At 43.9% G+C, this 22,104-nt stretch overlaps 1 protein-coding gene across 1 annotated transcript in view; it reads left to right on the top strand.

Annotated features, from left to right (window-relative positions):
* DNAH1 (dynein axonemal heavy chain 1) overlaps positions 1-22,104 on the top strand; it is an 827,745-nt gene that overhangs the window by 781,631 nt on the left and 24,010 nt on the right. Inside the window, exons 76-77 of the mRNA XM_069206595.1 lie at positions 7,742-7,886; positions 10,239-10,445. Coding sequence (XP_069062696.1) covers positions 7,742-7,886; positions 10,239-10,445 — 352 coding nt within the window. The remainder of the gene's footprint in view (positions 1-7,741; positions 7,887-10,238; positions 10,446-22,104) is intronic.

Here is a 22,104-nt window from a genome sequence, read left to right as displayed (position 1 = left end):
GTCCCAATCACAAGAGTTTTGGTCAGTAGTAGCAACTAATAAGGGTAAACTCAACCCTATCAGTGCTGCACTTACATATTTTCTGTAATGCTAGTTGAAGGCCTTCTCACCTAATAAGCCAGGTCAGTATGACAAATCAGGGGCTCATACCCATACTAGCCACATGCTAGCCATGCCCAGTTGTGTGAGAAAGTCAATCATGGCTTCCAGGTGGTTGTACGGTGCTTGTAGCTAAAAGCTGAATCAATGGGATATTATTCCTTAGCAAGAACTGTCACCTTGTAAAAGAGAGAGGTTCCTCCTGCTTCCTTTATGTTTCTTTGTGTTGCAACACTGCCATAAGCAAGTGACTCAATAAATCCATCAATACCCTATTTGCTCCAGGCATGGCTACAAATTGTGGATTGCAAAACCCCAGGAGAACCACCTCTGGCATCTCCATTATTGGGTAGGCTAAAACCTTTGCTTCTACTCAGAACCTCTTTACAGAAATCCCTCAGTCTTGGGTAAAGCCAGTATACCTACCTCCACATCTCCAACAGACATCAGATACCCCCGGATATTATGTCTTCAATTTTTGTTTGATCAAACACCAAGTATTCATAATTGTGAAGGGGATATCCTTATAAAGTGCTTATCCCATCCTTACGGAATTATAAAGTAGGTTCAAAACCCGTACTTGGCAGAGTCAGAAGGATCTACTAGCTCATGCTTACTCAATAATTGTAGTACAGTTAAAGGCTACATGCAGAATCTCTCACCTCCATTCAGCAGTTTGCTGAAGTAAAAGGCGATCTCTTTAGATATATGGCATACCATCAGAATTACCAAGATTTAGCAAGATTTTTGTAGCTGCAAGTCTGTTATTAAGTTGCATCACCCAATGATATTGCTGACTTTAAGGTAACCTATTGGCCTGCTTGTGACTAAATTCATGTTTACATTGAGCAAAAAATATAATGTTCCTCTTAGTAAATATATCCCATAGAACACCATATTCTCCTGCCTTCCATATTTGAAAAGGGGGGGTCCTGCATTTGTGGTGTTAAATCTGGGACAAAGTGGATCTTTGTGAGAGGGGAGAGAAATGTAATCATTCTAAGGGCCTGATTTAGAATTTGACTGAGGGGTTAGCTGTCACAAATGTGATGATATTGTGTCTGCCTTATTTCAAGTGCATTAAAGCCTATAGCACTTGTAATAAGACTGATGGGAATATCAACCACATTTGTTACAGAGTAACCTGTCTGCCAACATCTAAATCAGGCGTCAAGACTTTTCACTATTATTCCCTACAACTGCAATTGTGCTTGCATGATATAGCTGAGCTGTTTGTATTTTGGGATTCATAACGGGTCCTGAAGGTCTCTCATAATACTGCCTGGTCCAAAGGAACCATTTCCTTGTCTGTCTCTTGATCCAATCCATAACTTTAGCAGGGTGCAAGTGAGCAGTGATATTATCTCCTGAGATGCAGCTAGCAAACCCCTGCTATCCCCTGGATTTGTCATATTTTGTTTTTAGATTTTTGCCCACTGTCCCCCATGCAGAGTCAGCTAACTTCTTCTGCAGATTCAAAATTACAAGTTTGAGAATAGAGACAGAGAGTGCCTAAGAAGGTATAGAAGTCATGGTAATACAATTATCTTTCTTTCACGTAGTCTCCCCAACCAAGCTAGTGATAGATAACTACAGCTACTCAAACCAGCCTCCACACCAAATTTAAGACATGGCCAGTGTGTCTTACACAGTGTGGACAATGAGTATGATTTTTGTCTAAATACAGGATAGGCTTAGAAGCCAAACAAACTTGACATTTGGACTACAAATTACAGACCAGATATGATCAGGTTCTGGATTTATCATTGTTGACTTTAAATCCTCTCACCCTCATGACTGAGAAGAATAGTCAAAGACAACTCAGAATTAGTTAACATCAGAGGATCATCTGCAAAAGAGTAATTTTCAGTTGTATAGAGCCAAATGAAAGTCCAGTATTCTTGGGGGCTTGTCTAGTGGTAGTAAATAGTGGCTGATTGGGTAGTGGAAAAGGTAACCTATAAACAGAAGTCCTGGCAGATTTCTCTTCCCAGGCTGAAATCCGCAGACCTACTACTTTTCATAAGCATACCCCCTGACACTGTTTTATAAGCTGACAATATCCATGTCCCAATCGTAAAATCGGGTCCTATCAATGGCCAGTGTAAGGAAGCCCAAGCAAATCCAATCAAATACCTTTTTGGTACCAAGTGTGATCATGATTGCTGGAATCTTTTTCCTCTTTTTCCTTTTTATTACAAATATTGCCATGGGATTAGTGTTCTGTGACAAATTCAGATTAGTCTCTATCAATTTGCCCTGGGAAGTATTTGTTCAGATGGGTGGCGAGAACTTTAGTAACAAGTTTAGCATCTATATTTAAGAGGGCAATGGCACTGTAGGATTTAAATTCTCTAGAATCTTTACCAGGTTTTAAAATTACTAAGATATCTGCCTTCCCCATGTTTAGAGTGGCCATTAAAAAATTCCAAAAGATATTAAAAGCTTGGTTCTAGGGTGCCTTGAAAAGGTCCCAGATAATTCAGTAGAATACCAATCTGGTCACAGAGATTTTCCTGCCTTAATGGTGCCTAAATCCCCTTTCATCTCACCAGTTGTGCTAACACGATCCAAGTGTAATCTCTAGGCTACAAGGAGCATAAATCTAGCGACTCAGTGCCCCGTACCGGGTGCTCTCCCCTTCATTATATAGGTTCTGATAAAAGCATGTAAAACCTGTTAATTGCCTCCCCTTCTCTTCTCTAAAGATGTAGGGCCTGATTTAGAGTTTGGAGGAGGGGTTACTCTGTCACAAAGGTGATGGATATCCCATCTGCCATAATCTACATCCCATTACATCTTCCCTCCTCCTTTTAAACAGTCTATTGCTTTTTTCCATGAGGAAATGGGCTTTTGGAGGTGAAGGAGAGGAGCTGGGGTTTAGGAACCCCATAGACAATACTGCCCAGCCTCCTCTAGAGAGTAGGTGGCTGACAGAGTTGGGTGAGGCTAGTGGCTTTGAGTCCTCGCCAGCTTTGGATTCCCGCCCCAACAAGCCTTGCTAAAGAGGTGAACTCCTCCTTCACTGAGGTGCTGAGGAGGGCAGCTGCGGTCCTAGGCTTGCAGCTTCACTCTGTGGAGGTGACCACTTACTCCTTGATAAAAGTGCTTCCCCAGGGCCAAACAGCAGTAGAGCCTGTACTCTCCTGTAGTGAAGCACTGTATGACATTTTATTAGGGGCCCAGGCTAAGCCAGCTACATGGGGGCCCTGTGGACCGGTCCATCGCCCATAAACACCGACCCCATCCCCCCGTCCTGTCTTTTCCAGCACCAAACTTCAAAGAAATTTTATGGTGGAGGCAGCTGCCATCTCCTCTGACCTGAGCGTCCCTCCTAACGTTCCTCAGGACAGGGAGTCTGAATGGCTGGAAGGTTGTGGATGAAACATTTTCTCTTCAGCCAGCTCAGTCTTGCAGTCAGTAAACACTGCATGCATTCTGGGCTGCTTTTCCCATGCATTGTGGGATGCAGTAGCATGTCTGCTGCCTTCTCTTCCGGAGACCCAAAGCAAACTCACCCAGACACTCCAGGATGGGCAAGAGGCAGCCAGTCTCCAATAAAATGGGGTATGGATACCACAGACTCAGCCACGACTCATTTGGTAACGCTGCACGGTCATGGCCTGGCTACGCTACTCTGGCTTTTCAGACACTGTCCAAGCCACCCTGGAGGACATGCCCTTCAATGGCACTCGCCTGTTTGGCACACATGCCGATTATCCATTGCAATGCTTTAGGGACAGTTGGGCGCGAAAGAGACTCTTGAATGTGTCTATTCCTCCACCATCCGGCTCCCTAGTCCCGGGGCTAGTAAGGGTGTGCTCATCTTTGACTCTTCATAGAGATGGAACCATACCAGAGTGGAGTTCTATTCTTCCTGTTGAGAGCAAGCTCCCCTTCCACCCCACCCCACCCCCCCCCCCCCCTTCATCTGAGCCATTTTACCTTCTGGTGATACCCGGTGCGGTGTTCCTGCCTTGTGCATGTATTTACTATTATTTCTTAAGACCAGCCTTTCACTCCTGCTATCTGGGAGGTGTTTTCTTTTGGCCCTACGTGGGTTTAACACCTAATGGAACAGGGTTTTTTCTCTGAAGATAGGATTAATGCCCAAGAGATAGTTACCTGTATGATACGTTCCCTGCTATGTGTAGAGCATTGTCTGTATGACTTATAGGAATTACTAGGCACATTTGTGGTACCTTTAGTATTCCTTATAGGGATCTTATAATTATAACTCCCTGGGAGCCTTTGTACATGGCTTATCGCTTTGCACCCAGAGCTTATTTATGGTGAATTTATAGTTTCTCCTTGCTTTAATGTTTGGAGCATTACTTATGCTTCTATTTCTAGGGTTGTTCTACTTCTCCTGAGAGACTTTTAATTTCCCATGCAGAACAGTGGGGCAAGTGGTAGCGCCATTCCACATCCATGCGTCCTTGTACTTATTTAGCGAGCTGCTCTCACTACACCTCCGCAGAATGGGCTCTTGCTGCTGGTCTCTCCGCAACGGTGGTACTTAGGTTCAAATTCTTTCTTGTGTTCTCTATAGAATGGGATTTTTCCTTCATCCTCCATTAGGCTCTTTAGTATATGTGACTTACTTTATTGTGCCTTAATGCAAAAATCCAGTAGTTTATTGACTGTACTACCCTTCCTGTAAACCTTTTGTCAGAGTCTGAGAAAATGGGAACTTTGATATTGTGGTCTACAACATAGTCTACTGTCCTTTCAACACTTTGATGTATCTGATTCAAACACCATTTTGTATGCTTTGTTTGCCAGTTCAATTTCCTCCACTTTGTCCTGTATCTTATCTATTTCCATTTCCCTCTCTGTCTTTGTACACAATCAGAGCTATCAGCATCTAGTGGTTGCCTTTAGTGCCTCCCAATTAGTGGTCTGAGAAATGGTGCTACCATTATGCCTCTGCTAGTATTGGACAGGCATAAGGCTTATCTGTTGCACATGCAGTGGATTCCTCATCAAGTATTCCCTAAAGTACACCTACAGGGTTTCCTGATCAGAGGGGCTCCCTCAATTGAACCAGAATATGAGCGTGATCCAACAGAGTTATGCCTCCCATCTCTTGTAATCACACGTGCCACACTGGCTGTTGGCTGATAATAAGGTGATCTGCCATTGTATCCATGTACTGTCCAACACAAAAATCAGAATAGTCTCTGCAGGAGGGATGAAGTTGATGCCTTGTCAGTGAGGTATAAATTCCTGACTACTGTCTTCAGTTGCTTACTTATCCATGGAGATCTATCAAATTCTGCTTTCCAAACTAAATTAAAATCACCTACTAATATGAGCTCTACTTCTAAAAAATGGGCAAAGGAGTATGTGATGTTGTTGAGAAACCGGTCCTTAACCACCTTAGAAACATATATATATGAACTAAGTAAACCTGCTCTCCATAAACTCTAACTCGATCACCACAAAACTACCCTCAGATCGTTTTTTGTCAAGATATTTTGGAGGAAACTGCCCTGTGTAACACATAAAGCCACTCCTCCAGACCTGGAGAGCCTGAATTGAAGATTCGAGCAGAGTAAAGTATATGCCACAATAAATGCTGATTGCCCTGCCTTCACTGGGTCTCTAGCAAAAAGATAATATGTACAGCTTGTTCCTTCTGATAGTTCAAAATCCTCTGATACTTGTTTGACAAGTTAAGACCCCCTTATAATTAAGGATATTAGCTAGAATATACTTTTGCAATTAGAAACATCAAGATCTCAGCAAGCCATCTCCAGTTAAGTGTCATACTAAGTGCGTGCTTTCTCCCCAGAGAAAATTCTTTTTGTGCAGGTTAGTACGTGTAATGGGTTTCCAGAGAAGGACTTGAGTTCAGAAAAATATAATTGTCTAAAGGTTGTAGTCTTATAAAATTATGTGATCCATTTGTATTTGCCACCTTAACACACTGAACAGAGCCCGCCAGAACAATGCCAGATGCCATAGGGTCCCTCTTCAAAGTAGGGTAGCATATACCGTCAGGATACTCCAGTCCCTATTGTAATGTGTATAATCAGGTTAATAAGTTGCATCCTCTGTTAATACTTACATCCATACTTACTTGAGCTTACAACCATAAGATGGCATATAGTTTTGGATCACCCTACAGGCCAATTTACTGAAAAGCCTTTTAAGTTTCAGAGGATTAGCATATAAATATTATACGAACATAGAATTGTTTGATGAGATAGTACATTCAAGCCATACATGCAAACAAGCGTGGCCTCAGAAAAGCAGTGTGTTGATGGGTGTTTCTTTTCATCAAGCTCTACGTACCAAGAGGATGTTTATGGATTTTCACTAACAGTTTGGAGAGCTCATCTGTGAATGTTGAATTTAGTTCCAAGCCGAATATTTGGAATATATGGTGTTTTTACGAACGTTAGTAGCCTGTAGAACAGTAGAGAAAAGGTGGAAAGATTGCAATCCATCATCAATACAGGAGTTAAAGGTTGAGATGAAAAATATTGCAAAATGGGAAAATGTTATCATGTAATAATGGGGTTATGCAGGATTATGAAAAAAAGGTGCGGATAGTATGCTTTGCACGGTCGTCATTTGGTGAGGACTTGCTAGAGGGTGCTCCAAGCTGGCACCTCTGCCCAATGACCTTTTGTTCTTTGATTACTATTGAATCCACGTGAAGTGTGCAAATCTGGAATCAGTATCCTTTATTTGCGGTGGTAGCATGTTATAAGTTTCGTTCTATGTTCAGCCATATTAGACATAAGACAGATAAAGTCAAACTGTCCACTTTAGAACTTTAGACTCATGAATCAGTGTTCAGATTTCAGACCGTAAGAAAGAGAACTAGATAACTTGGAATGTGAGTCTACTAAACTGTGAAAATGCAATGTTAGGAAATAATATATACAGGTCACCTATTGGATACAGATATTACTTTTGGACAATAGCTCTTTTACTTTTCATCCTTTTGGTAAGTATCTTATGTTTTAAATGTGAATGAACATTTGAAACATCACCAGATAACTCAATAAAAAGAGAGCCAAGAAATAAACACAAAAGAAGAATATGGTTGGGGGTGGCCACTATATTCCATGTGACTGAATTGTACAATAAATGTATTGCACCCACTATATCCACTAACACTACGAGATCCAGGTGGGCAGATATGGAGTTAAGAATAATAAATCCATACTTACCCGTGTATATACTTACCTTGACAATATAGTTGTAGGTGGTATAGTGCTCACAATATTTTTGTAAGTTGATATTGTTGAGCTTGACATAGTGACATGCAGTCATTGAATCGAATGTGTCTGGCCACAGAATAAGTAACTGTACTGCAATACAATTTTTTAGCCTTTTCTCACTGTACCTCATCATACCCATCATAACCATCTTTACCGTATGCATTTCCATAATGCTCCTTTCTAATATACCTGCCTTTACTCTGTGTATGTTCACTCTGCTCATATCCATCCTATATATTGCTAGCCCCACGTTTGAACTCACTCTGTACACTATACCTCAATATTGGGCACACCACTAGCTAGAATAAGTCTAATATTTGTTTGGTTCAAATACTGCACGAAATGTTGTTTTAAGAGGACTGCATCAATATAAATTCACATATATTTACTCTTCTATAATTCAGGTACAATCGCCTGCTAAAAGAAATCACTCAGACGTTGAACGACCTACTAAAAGCTCTCAAGGGTTTGGTGGTGATGTCTTCTCAGCTTGAGTTGATGTCCAGCAGCCTGTATAACAATGCTGTCCCAGAACTGTGGAAAGGAAAGGTAAAGCTATTGTCATGGAATAGGTGTAAGCAAGTGTTCTGAACCATACTTGTCAGGATATATGAAGAGTGACATTTAATGTCCACCTTGTTGGCTGTCATCATCATGGCAGTAAGAATGATAGGAAAAGCTCAATAACAATGAACAAATGCATAACAATAATTGAATTCCAGGAGGATTTATGATTTTAGCTACGGTGATCCTTTTAGGTGAGTACTGGCTCCCACTAAATGGACATGTCAATTGATACGTTTTCTCTGCATCATATAACTATGAATCCCTGTAAAACCTGACATAATAACACTTTGACATAATACAAACACCTCTTCAAAGGAAGATTAAGCAATGGAGAGAACATGTGTATCCATTGTATGGAAAGAGTGCATATCCGTATAGTCTTTTCTATTGTGTCTAGCAATCAGCATTTATTTATATAGACAATCCCTACTCAGGAGCCTGAGAAGCTATTAGGACAGGGATAGATGATGACAAAGCATGCTACACTATATAGGTGAGGGCTTATCCCCTCTATTTTTTATTCTTACCGGACTCTTAAGATTACTGAAGCGCGACAGGGACATAGTGACTCATTTACATCCACAAATCTTTATTTCTGATTACCACACCATGTGTAGGTTTTTGGGTTTACAAACTATCCATGAATTATAGCAACTTACAGAATGGGAAAATAATTGTACTTTTCTGTTGGTATAGGGTGGTTGAGACCAAGCCAAGTCAGTCAAGTCAAGTTTATTTAAATGCATGGTTAATAAAAACCAATACATCATACATTTTTAAAAGATACTACTCACCCCACACAAATAAAAAGCAAGTACCTTCCATTCTAGTCTAAAAGTTCTTCTTAGATTTATAACATGTAAGATCAGTATATCTAACCGTGATTTGTCTTCTAATTCTACATTTCATAAAATATTACTCTTTTTAATTATTTTCAGTGGCAAAATACCTCCTGATAAGAGTGAGTATGTTATAGTCATGGCCACATAAGTTTTGCTATAAAGTGCATCAATTTCCCACTCTCCTCATTTTATATATGTGATTCTAAGCATGTGTTTTGCTTTCACTAATGACCGAGCTGACAAAAATCTCTGGAATGCACTTTTCAGTTCAAAGAAGACATTTATTATTATTTCACCACAAGGTTCCTAAAAAATAAGATTAGTAGGGCGAATGCACACGTTTAAAAATAGTCACAGCAATGAAAGGAAAATATATCAAAATGATTCTCAACTGTAATGTACACAGCAAATATATGTGATTATATTATTATAGTATAATTGCAAATCAAAGAATAAAGTAAAAATTCATCACCGTAGGGCCTGCCAAGCTCTTCATCTTTCTCATGCAAGCAAGAAGATGACCCCGTTCAACTGCGAGAAAGAGGTATCCACCCTCACGGGACAAGTGTGTGTGTCACACATTCGACGTCTAATCCTGACCGAGGTCTTGGAAATTCCCCGGCTACTGAGCAGGGCCACCTTTTTTTATACCTTAACGAACCGAAAGGGCTTTCTGGAAAAAACCCTCCCATGAAAGAGAAATATTCAAACATGTTGTCTACTGTAGGTCAGAGTTGGAAGAAAAACGTTGAAAACTGGCCAACATTTCTCTTATCTCTTATCATGCTGACTGACTAACTGTTCGTGTTCGGTGAGAAAAAATACGAAAAACAAGCACAGTTTACCATGTGGAAAAACACAGCTCAACTGCAATGTCTCAACTGCAATGTCTAACACCACGATAAAGTCAATAGGCAGCTACACTGAATACAAAATGTAATCTGCAACTGGTGTACACTGAACAACTAATCCAAATGCAAAGTGGTGCAACACAAAGTCATTGGTCAAAAACACCTATTTTACTACAGCATGTTAGAGGGGTATCTTAAAGATTCCTAATAATTTTTCTTTAAAATAAGTTATACATTTATTTACCATTAAATTAATACTCAGGAGGCGCTTGAGACCAGGAAGTGGGTTGTAGCGGAGGCTCTTTACATATGACAGAAGCATGGAACCTTGGCTGAATTAAAGATGCATAGGGATGCCTGTGTGCACCAGATATCATGATCTGTGTGTAAGTGAATAATCTATGTGACTGTTTCTAGTGACTTTTATGAAAAGTGGGGTCTCTATGCACTGGAGTATAGATCAGCTTAAGGTAGCAGAAGTTACCCTGATTATGGTGCTTTGCATTACTGGAAAATGTCTGTGGCTATTTTTTTATTGAACATACTATGGGATCACAGTGTTATTGAAAGTGGTGGACCACCTGGTGGCAAGGAGGTCATTGTGGCTACTGTCTATAATTGCTCTATTTCTGCACTCCTAGGCATACCCATCTTTGAAGCCTTTGGCCTCCTGGGTAATGGACCTGTTGCAGAGGATTGAATTTCTGAAAACTTGGATTGCGCAGGGTATTCCACCAGTGTTCTGGATTAGTGGATTCTTCTTCCCACAGGCCTTCCTTACTGGCACCCTGCAGAACTTTGCGAGAAAATCTGTAGTCTCAATCGACACAATTTCATTTGATTTCAAGGTAAGCTATGTCTCTGCTGTAGTAGGTCACTGTAAAAAGAACAAAGGAGCCAAATAGCCAAATGGGTAACGTGTAATTAGTTATATGTATGAAGGGAACCAATAACTACAGCCTGGCTCTCTAAAAACTATAGTATCTATAAATACTTTAGAAAATCACAAAGGTTCAGGGTGTATCAAATACACAGTGTATACTCCAGCAGTCACCTTAGCATGAAAAGTAATATTTTAGTTGCGTCTCAACACAATAAAGAAGGTGAAATGTAAAATGTAATGAACGTGCTCATTCCTCCAAGAAAAAGACTAAGAAAGAGATATTCACTTATGATTTATTAAAAACCCATCAACACAAGTGTGAATGTAGACATCTGACTAAAAGAATTAGTCATGGCTGATCCTCATAAATGACGTCATCCAGCAACGAACAAGTAGATCTGTTATAGTCAGTCCCTTATTCAGAGACAAATTGAGTTGGCAGTGTTTCGACCCTAGACAAATGTGAGGGTTATCATCAGCACAGTATTGATTTAAATGGCCAACAGAAGACTTAGGGAACGAGAAGGCGACATACCCATTAAAGAAAGAGAAGAGGCAGAAGAAGAAGAAGTCAAAACGGACTTCAACTTCACCTTGTCCTTTGGCTGATGTGACGAGTGGGGTACACCAGTGTTCCAGGCACGGTTCTGCAGAGCCGTTGCCAGAGTCAACTCCGCACTTCCCCCAATTTCCTGGAGCTGGAGTGACCCCCACTCAAATAAAGGATTTTTGCACCAAGTATTTGAGGGGGCCATCTCCTGTGGAGTGCTTTCTGGCCCCGAGGGTTGGAGGAGGCCCCATCAGGTTCCACACCGATGGCTCTGGCCTCGACTCCGATAGGGTCTCACGGATCTGAATTCTGATCAGGATTGGTGCCGGTCGTGCCAATGTGACCTTCTCTGACGCCAATCCCGACGGTGATGTGCCTCGCGCCCTTGTTGTCCACTGGCAGCATCAGCCCCATTCTCATCTCGACAACTCAGAGTCAGAATGGCATAGATCGACACTGATTCCGGCCCTGACGGGCTCTACGTTGTTGCCTGAGCATTATGTGTAGCACACAGACATGGGGGAAGAGTGGGAGGGGTCACTAGGCCATTTACAATACCGGTTGTACACCTCTATTGAAACTTTGGACTAGTATGAGGAACTAGGAGATGCCAGTGGATTGAACACCTCTTCAGATATTAGTATGCTCTCTCCACCTACACTGGCTACAGAGGAGGGACCATCTTATGCAATGGTGGTGAAGAGGGCAGCAGAGGTCATTGAGTTTGAATTGCCATCTGTGATGGTTAAAACTACTCTTTTGATGGAAGTGATTCATCCTAGGGCTTTTTCATCTGAACCCCTAGTGCCCTTCAATGAAACACTAACTGATGTCTTGCTGGGAACTTGGTCCATACCCAGCACAGGGGCTCCTGTGAACAGAACATTTGCCCGCCATCATTGCCCTGCCTTGGGTGATCTTAGTTTCCTCATGCAACACCCCAACCCTTAGAGCTTGGTAGTCCAAGCCTCAACTTCCCATGGTGCGTTCCCTGCCGCTCTCCCGGACAGGGAATCCAAGAGGCTGGACACACTTGGGAAGAAGATATTTTCTTCCACCAGCCTGGCATTGCTGTAAGTGAACACTGCATGCCTTTTGGACCATTACTCCCATACCCCATGGGATACAGTTGCGCAAGTGCTGCCGCACATCCTGAAGGAGGCCCAGGCCATCCTCTCTCAAACAGTGAAAGACGGGAGGGATGCTGCAAAGTTCACCATTAGGTGTGATTTGGATACAACTGACTCACTGGGCAGCCCGGTTTAGTCGACAGTGGCCTTATGGCTCAACTCTTGGCTGGGAACATCTGGCTTTTCGGTTGATGTCCAGGCCAACCTCCCGGAAATACCCATTGACAGGACTTGTCTCTTTGGAGAGAAGGCAGACTTGGTGCTGGAGCTCTTCAGGGACTCGTAGGCTACGCCAAAATCCTGGGGCCTCTCAGTGACCCCTCTCCCCCAGTCTGCCTTTTGCCCCTTTTGTGGCTACAGAAGGGGTATGCCACTGCATCAGCAATATCCCAGCCATCATCCTGCACAGGCTTCCCAAGCTATGTGGAGACATGGATGTGGTGCATTCAGACTTCAGGGCTCTGCCAGCCAGAAGTGGTTAGCCACCCGCCCATGGCAGCTGCAGCATCTTAACCTTCCTGGTTTGGTTCTGCAAGATCATTGGTGCCCCGTTGGAGCGATAATCCAACATCATCGAACACACTGGCAGTCCATAACATCGAACAAATGGGTCTTACAGATCATTCTGGATCAGTCTTCCCCTCCCGCTATACTGCCTGTTGGACTTTTTCCTTTATGCAAGGTCATCCCCAATCTTTTTGCCTCCTGCTACCTATTTTGTCTGACCTGTTTTTGTTGGCTTTAGGACTCTGAGCACTTTACAACTGCTATATAGTGCTAAAGTGCATATGCTCTCTGTGTAAAATAAACTGTATTGTTGATTGGCTTATCCATGATTGGCATATTTGGGCCTGTAAATCAAATGCTACTAGTGAGCCTGCAGCACTGGTTCTGCCACCCACATTAGTAGTCCTGTAAACATGGCTCAAACCTGCCACTGCAGTGTCTGTGAGTGCAATTTTAAACTGCCAGTTCGACTAAACCTTCCCTTTTTATACATGTAAGGCACCCCTAAGGTAGGCCCTAGGTAGCCCCATGGGCAGGGTGCAGTGTATGTTAAAGGTGGGACATATACTTATGTGTTTTACATGTCCTAACAGTGAAATACTGCCAAATTTGGCTTTCACTGTTGCAAGGCCTATCCCACTCATAGGTTAACATAGAGGCTTCTTTAAATATTATTAAAGTGCAGATTCCCTTAGGGAGCAGATAGAAATATGAAGTTTAGGGTCTCTGAGCTCACAATTTAAAAATATATCTTTTAGTGAGGTTGGTTTTTAGATTGTCTGTTTGAAAATGCATTTTCTTGCTTAAACCATTCTGTGACTCTGCCTGTTTGTGGATTCCCTGTCTGAGTCATTTTGACATTTGGGATGTTTGCACCTCTCCTCTAAACAGTGACACAAAGGGAGCTGGGGTGTAGCCTGCATATCCTGATGAGCCATCTGTGCTAGGAGGGAAGGGGGGAGTGGTCACTTACACCTGAAAGGTCTCCACCTGGTGTGTGTCTGGGGCCTGGCCTGGGCAAGGCAGGATTTTGAAAACAACAGAGACTTCTATTTGCAGTAGGCCTACTTTCAAAGGCAGAGAGGAGTATAAGAAGAGGACCCGAAACCTCTGAAAATTAGATCACTTCTGGAATCAAGAGGAACCTCTGCCAAGGAGAAGAACTAAAGAGCTGAGGAGAAGTGCTGCCCCTGCCTGTGACTGTGCTTTGTTGGGCTATCCTGCAGTTGCTGCTTCTGCCTGTGAAAGGGGACAAAGACTGGACTTTGTGTATATTCCTGCTTGAGAAGAATCTCCAGGGGCTTGGACTGAGCTTGGCCCCTGTTCTGAAGTCTCAGGGCATCAAAGACTTCCCCTACCAGCACCTGGACTCTCTGCTGAGACTCCTGTCCTGACAAGAGGTACCCTATCAAGTCCCTGGGTCCTTGAAAGGAGAAGCTGATGAAAATCCAAGAAAACCAACTTCGAACAACTCCGGACTGATGCCGCTGCCGAATCCCGTGACGCCACCTGCAACCGACTCTGTGGTCCTCGCTGGAGTGAGATGACCTGCGCAGCCCAACATCGCTGCAGCCCCGCCAAAATCTGTGACTCCGTGGAAGTCACCAAGTCGTGACCGACTCCGCCTGAAGTGCACGGATTCAACGCTTTGCACTGATGCCGCCTCACCTTCACCGCTCCGCAGGAGGACCCGACCCCTCTTCGGGACGCCTCTGCTCCTTTGCCCCACAGCACTGGAACCAACGCCGTCTCGGATCCAGCAATGGCGTGCTCCCCGACTTCACGCACCGGCTTGTTTTCACATTTTACTAAGGTACTGTACCTGGGGGTCTGCGTGACTCCGTACCCAACGCCAATGGTGTTGGATTGTTGGGAAGGACTCCGTCATGACGCCGTATTATCACCTCATCGAAGCATGTTGTGTTTCTAAGCGGTATTTTTGAGTTTAATCTTTAAAAATTCATAACTTGACTTGCCTATGTTGGATTTATTTTTGTTTTGGTCTTGTTTTGTTTAGATAAATATTGGCTATTTTAACAAATTTGTGTTTAGTCATTTTGTGGTGTTTTTACTGTATTACTGTGTGTGTTGCTACAAATACTTGACACCTGGTCTCTGAAGTTAAGATGGGGCAGCCATCTAGGAGAAGTGGAGATGAGAGTCATCCAGTCTCTGGCTGATTCCGGACTCCACATCAACTTACTGGAGTTCCAGGTGATTTGGCTAGCATTGAAAGCATTTCTTCCTTCTGTCAGGGTGAAGTTAGTGCAAGTGTTCACGGACAACACCACCACCATGTGGTACTGCAACAAGCAGGGGGGATCTGGGTCATGGACCCTTTGTCATGAGGGTCTGTGTCTGTGGACATGGCTGGAACAGCAGGGCATAACCCGTGGTGGTTCAACACCTGGCAGGTTCTCTCAACACCAGGGAAGACTAACTCAGCCATCGATGCCTAGTGGATCATGAGTGGTGTCACCATTCGGAGGTGGTGCAAGGACTCTTTCCGTAGTGGTAAGAGCCTTGGTTAGATCTGTTTGCCTCCGAAGAGGATGGGCGATGTCAGCAGTTTTGCTCATTGGAATTTCCAAGGCATCTATCACTGGAAGATGCTTTTTGTCTCGAGTGGAGCTCAGGCCTCCTGTACGCCTTTCCACCCATACCACTTCTGCCCAAAGTTCTCAGGAAGATTTGAAGGTAAGGAATCTGAAGCTACATATCGACTCTACCAGATAATGCTTTACCAAAGGTAAGTAACTTGTTAATCTGTATGGAATCAAAAGAGAAAGGACCTGATTCAGATTTCGGTGGATGGGTTACTCCATCACAATGGTGACAGCCCATTTTCCAAAATATTAATCCCATAGAATATAATGGAATATATATTTCGGCTATCCGTCATCATTGTAACGGAGTAACCCGGAGCACCAAAATCTAAATCAGGCCCATAATCTCCCAAAATGCAAATCATACATTTCTGATGGATACATCTACCTGTGGGTTCCTCACCTTTTGAATAGCCCCATGCACCAGCATTCAACTGGAATTTTTTCTCTCTAGCTCTCCACGTCGACAAGCACGTCACAATAACACGGCTCCACACGTGACTCCGTCTGATGTCTTTGGAGCCAGAAGAAGTCCTCGCTGGCGTGCTGACATCAGTTCCCTTTTTTCTGTACCTTTGACGCATAACAGTTTTTCCTACCTCTCTGTGTTGGTTATACTGGTTTGAGGAAATTGAGGTTTTATTGGCTCGATAGGCAACAATGTCTCCACCTAAAAGTCAAGTTTCAAACCTTGTCGGTAATGAGGAGGCCAGATGTCGGTTACGGATCAGCATGAAGATTGACTCTATTGCCTTAGCTCTGATCATGATGTCGGGGCTGCGTTTCACGTCAGGGTATGAACCCTAAAGCTCTGAAGGAGAGAGGAGTAAAGTTATTCTTGGCCAAGGCTAAGAAGGACAAGGGTGGCTGTCATAGATACTGGCCTCGGGCGGACTCACCGACTCATTGGTCTCCGAGGTCACATAAGAAGAGATGACATCATGGTCCCCTGCATCTGTTTTTCTCAAGAAGTAAGTCCATGGCTGGTACGTCCTGTGCCGAAGTCCCGGCGCTATCATATTGGGAAGTGAGTCCACAGCCTCTATCTCCTCCTCCGAAGTCACATGAAGGGCCCCCGCGTTCTGTCTGTAGTGGAGATCCCGGCGTCACCCACGGCCCCGGTGGCGCAGATTTCACTGGTGACTCCGCCGTATCAGGAGATGGAAGCGGTCACACCAACATCAGAAACTGCACGACCTCCTCAACAGGAGAAGGAGTATCCTACTTTCCCAATTCCTGGGACAGACCTGATGAATTTCTTAAATGTTATGTATAGCATTTTCAACAAGGCAATGACTCCCTCTGGTGTGCCGGGTGGCCCCAAGGGGCTATTGTCCTTCTCCCTTGGAGGTTTCCCTGCGCCGAGTTTAAGTCAGCTAGAGAGATACAGCCACATAGAGTCTGTTCCAGAATAAGCAGCTTATTACTATTCCATGGCTACGAGCCAGGAATTTAGCAGTGGTAATAATCTGATCCAAGACTATCATGCCCCTTTTCATGATATCCATCAAATTCAGTTTCTGTCCTCCGTGATATTGAGTGGAAACTCAGCCAGCTTAGTGTTCAGGAGTCCTAGGACCAGATGTACAAAAGGGTCTGTCATAGGGTCGCACACGAGGAGTGAGGAGGCTGCCTCATCATCTTGTTCTTTGAATACTCTGGCTTCAGCAGCTCGGACCCATGTTACTACTATGGTGAAGAATGAAGATGAGGTTTTTTAACATTCATTTGTAAAGAGACCTCTTTGTATGAAGATTTTGGAAAGTTGGGTGACAGTATAGGCCCTTGGCCTAGTTTCCTTGGGCTGTAAACTTCAACCACAGTATTGCCACATTTGGGTCTATAGTCAGCAATTCATTCATCATGTTCATCCCTATTACATTCTCAATACACATAGTATCAGCAGCCATTTCATGCCTCTGGGGATTGATGAAATTGAAAGGGTGGCTAAGCAGTGACTGCTATACCTCAGCTGGTATAAGACCACTCTAAGGCATTTCGGATTTCAACTAATGATTCACTGTTTGGAGGACAAGTGGAGTGGGTTCCTGAAGGGATCGGAAGTAAGTGCAGACTTGTGTTTTGTGAATAGTTACACCCTTCCCTTTTGAAGGTAACTTAGATGAACATTTAGATGAAAGAGGTTTTTCCTCCCTTCTAAAAGGGGTCATTGGAGTTTGTTCAATTTGCCCAAAGAGGCCAGGGTGTTATTCTTATTACTCTATAGTTCAGAATGTTGACTTAGCTTCGAGTTCTTCACTTTCTTCGGGATCAGAATCGGATTGTGTCTATAGATCAGACGGATGCTTAATTCCAGGTGCCAATAAAGGAGATTTGCAGGAAATATGGGTGGTTTAAGGTGACCAATTTGCATATGCAGTTCAAGGTGCCCCTATTCGGTTTATCATCTGCTCTTAGTGGTTCTGAGAGTCTTCACCAATTTAATGGCAGGTAGGCATAGATAGTGTTTTTGCATCGACAGGGCATTTTTCTTTACCTCTTGATCTTGATGATTGGCACTGAGGACTCTTTCTCAGGCTTCTGTCTGAACATCTCTAACGCATTAGTATTTTTGAGTAACAAGTTTTTCTATCAATGTATAAAATACGATCTCGTCCCCTCTCAGCAGTATTCATTCTGGACGCTGTTCAGCTCACGCTTTCTCTTCTCAGAACAGACTTCCTTGACATCTCTCAGATGGTCGCCGGTTTCATAATATCTTGGTGTCAGCCCTATAGGGCTGTACTTCATCTGTGAGGCCTCATCACGTCATCTCCAGATACCAGTTCCAGTGTTCTATACTAAAATAGTGGAATCGATTGACCAGTAATCTAAAGGAAGTGATAACTCTTCAGTCTCTGTGCTTCAGCCATTACTTTGGTGGCCAGATCAATCAGCCCAATACAGAACAGGGTTATCCATTCAAATCTCCGCATCATCAGATGTCACTAGTTATAGATGCATCTCTTCAGGGCTGCGTGCTCATCTGGATGAATTGCTTTTAAATAGCATTTGGTACAAGCAGGAATTAAACCTTCACATTTAATCTTTTTAGGTTGTGATAAGAGTTGTAGTCACTGTGTAGGGTATTTCTTCCTTGTGAGCAATGTGTAGGTTCAGATTTTGAGGGTCAACAAATGCGATGTTCTATCATGAAAAGTAGGGTTTTGTGGTTTTTCGACAGCAGTGCTGAGAAGCGCATCCCGTTTGGTACTTGTTAGTAAGAGAACTGGGTCATCAGCAGCTCGCTGTACAGGGGTAAAGAATCTGATGGCATACTCCCTGGCCAGGCTAGGTTCTGTAAACCATGAGTAGGAACCTCATCAAGCGGTGATCCTAAGACTCTTCCAGCATAGGTGGTTCTCTTTGATAGAACTGTTTGCTACCATGAAACGTGATTTCTTATGCTACCTTGAGATTCCGGGGAAAGACTGTCTTGCCAGTGCTTGATGCTGCCGTGGACATTTCCATTCCACTATGCTTTTCTGTTTTTCCAAAGATTATGAACCAGATTCGCCTGTTCAGTGCTTGCATTTTTTGATCGGAATGGACTCTGTCACAAGGGCTGGAGACCCGGACCTTCTGCAGTTCAGTGTAGTTCTATGTGCTCTCATCTTCGTATCTTCAGTTTCATCCTTGGAAGGAGGAGAGTCGGCTTCACTGCGCTTGACCAAAGGAGAGCACTTTGTCGTTTCATCAAACGGACTGCATCCTTTAAGATTGATGACGAACTTCTCACATGCTTTGGAGGGAAGTAAAGTCTAATTTCGAGCACACTGTTTCTTGGTGGTTCTTGTTGACTGGATTGTTAATTGGCCGTTGTGCCTTCGTAAAGGATTTGTGAGGTTATTATTGAACCTTTTCATTAAATTTTGGTTGTAACGTTGGTTTTTCACGTCCCGCCACCTGGATGGATGCTTTGGGAGTGGTTCTTGTAAATAATCTCTGGTGTAAACCATCCATAAGAATGACAACGTCCTAACCTTCGGTAGCTTCTTTCCGATCGATGGATGTTTCAGCTTCCACCGATTGCTTACGGTCTTGCCTCCCGTTTTTGCAGAAGTTTTTTTGTTTCTGTTTTTATTTTTTGATTTTTTTCAGCGAGAAACGTAAGGTTTTTATTCTGTTTTGTGTCCGTCTACTGTATCGGAACTTGTTTTGACACTATAAATAGATCGGAACTGATGTAACTGGAACCCCGGTGGTTTCATAACCAGCTAAGATGTCACAATCGGACGCCTTCTAGATTCCAGATACCAATCCTTAGTCGAGCAGTGCCACCTGGTGACGGCTGGTAGCTATGCAGCGGATAATTTCCATATACAGTCCAGCTGCCTGAAAGGGAAGGAAGGGATTATTGTATGGAATCTGAGGAAACGGAACCATCTATTCGGTTAGGTTCATGCTTTATAAATTCCACGTACCTAATTTAGCAGATATATATACATTAGAAATACCATTGCCAATGGTAAATAAATCATCCCTTATCACTTTTTCAAGGGCCATCAATTACAGTCATCCTTTTTCTGGAGGCAGTATGTAGCAATTGTCCCAAAGGTGTCTCTTGCCAATGGCTGTGGGACCTTCCCCCATCACTTAACTAGCAGTAGTGTATACATTGCAAAAGTTCCCTTTTCTTGTTTCCTGAGTTGATCCGAGGTCCGTTCACTCCGCAGAAGTCTCTACCATGTCTATCTCACAGGGCATACCTTTTGGATTGCATTTTAAACCAAAAGCTCCGTCCAGGGACCCCAAATATTTTTGAATTTCTCTGAACACCCCCTTCGCTTGTAGATCACTCTGCTTCATTCATGTATTGCCCTGCGAGATTTGGCCTGTATTCCCCAATCTCGTATGGTGTCTCAATTGGCTACTATAAGTGCAAGCAAACAATGTGAACTTCCACACAGGCTGAATTATATCTTTTACAATACCCAGGACAGAGAGTTAGGGCGCCACATTAATCTACCCTAGCTTTCCGGACAGTGCCTCTTGCACCTCCGCCCAATCAATCAATCAGTTTTTGTAAAGCACAACTACTCACCCGTGAGGGTCTCAAGGCGCTGATGGTGGGTCTGAGACTCATTCGAAGAGCCATGCTTTGAGGTTCTTCCTGAAGATGGTGAGAGATGGGCTTTGTCTGAGGTGTGTGGGCAGGTTGTTCCAGCTCTTAACTGTAAGGTATGCAAAAGATCTTCCTTTGGTGGTGGTTTTCCAGATGTGTATGATGGTAGCTAGCGCCTGGTGGGCACAGCGGAGGGGTCTGGCGGGGTTATGGAAGGAAATGCGATGGTTCAGGTAGGCCGGTCCGATGTTGTGCAGGGCCTTGTTGGTGTGGGTGAGTAATTTGAAGTTGATTCGCTTCTCTACTGGGAAGCAATGGAGGGTCCTCAGGTTTTGGGAGATGGGTACTTGGAGGGAGAGGTTCAGGACAAGTCTTGCTGAGGCGTTTTGGATGAGTTGCAGTTTCCTGATGTTCTTTGTTGTGGTGCCGCACAGAGTGTGTTGCCATAGTCAAGCTTGCTAGTGACTTAGGCGTGGGTGATCATTTTCCGGCAGTTGACCGGGATTCATTAGAAGATTTTGCAGAGTTGGCGGATGGTGTGCCAGCAGGACGAGGTGACTGCGTTAACATGTCGGCTCATAGATAGGTAGGAGCCAAGGATGATTCCTAGGTTGCGGGCGTGGTCAGTTGGAGTAGGTGGTGCGCTGAGCGATGTGGGCCACCAGGAGTCATCCCAGGCTGAGGTGGAGTTTCAAAAGATGGTGAGCTCGGTCTTGTCCGGGTTGAGCTTGAGGCAGCTCTCTCTCATCCAGGCGCAACGGCTTTCATCCCGGTGTGAAAGTTCCTTTTAGCTTTGCCCGGGTCTTCAGTGAGGGATATGATGAGTTGTGTGTCATCAGCGTATGACACGATGTTCATTTCGTGGTTTCTGACGATGGTTGCCAGCAGGGACATGTATATGGTGAAGAGCATTGGGCTTAGGGAAGATCCCTGAGGGACTCCGCAGCTGACTTCTGTTGGTTTGGTTATGAAGGTTGGGAGCCTGACTTTGTGTTCTTCCGGTGAGGAAGGTGTGGATGCATTGCAAGGCTTTTCTGCAGATTCCTGCATCGTGGAGTGTGGTCTATAAGGTGCTGTTGGAGACTGTGTCAAAGGCTGCTGAGAGGTCGATGAGTATGAGTGCTGCGGTGTGTCCACGGTCAAGGAGTGTATGGATGTCATCGGTGGCTGAAAGAAGAGCTGTCTCCGTGCTGTGGTTCCTGCGGAATCCAGACTGAGAGGTATCCAGAGAGTTGTCCTTGAGGAATTGTCGCTGCTGTGAGTTTATGCCTTTTTCCAGGACGTTGGCTGGGTAGGGTAGCAGCGAGATGGGTCGGAAGTTCTTGAGCTCTGATGGGTCGGCTGTGGGTTTCTTCAGGAGGGGGCGGACTTCGGCGTGTTTCCATTCTTCGGGGAAGGTGGCTGTTGTGATAGAGCAGTTTAACATCTTGCGGAGTTCGGGGGCAATGGATGCACTGGCTCTGTTGTAGATGTGGTGAGGACAGGGATCTGTTGGAGTTCCGGAGTGAATGCTGTTCATGATGATTTCAATCTCTTCTGTGGTGAGCACGGACCAGCTGTGGATGGTTTGGGTGAGTTATGAGGGGCTGGATGGATCATAGGTTCTGACGCTAGAGGGGTTCTGCAGGAGGAAGCTGTCATAAATGTTCTTAATATTGCGGTGGTAGAAAGTAGCCAGTTTGTCGCAGAGGTCTTGCGATGGGGGTATGTTGGTGGCTTAGGAGGGAGGATTGGTCAATTTGTTGATTACTGTGAAGAATCTCTCG

Source organism: Pleurodeles waltl, chromosome 9 (assembly GCF_031143425.1).
Source record: "Pleurodeles waltl isolate 20211129_DDA chromosome 9, aPleWal1.hap1.20221129, whole genome shotgun sequence".
Classification (NCBI taxonomy): domain Eukaryota; kingdom Metazoa; phylum Chordata; class Amphibia; order Caudata; family Salamandridae; genus Pleurodeles; species Pleurodeles waltl.
This window is presented reverse-complemented; position numbering and strand designations above follow the sequence as displayed.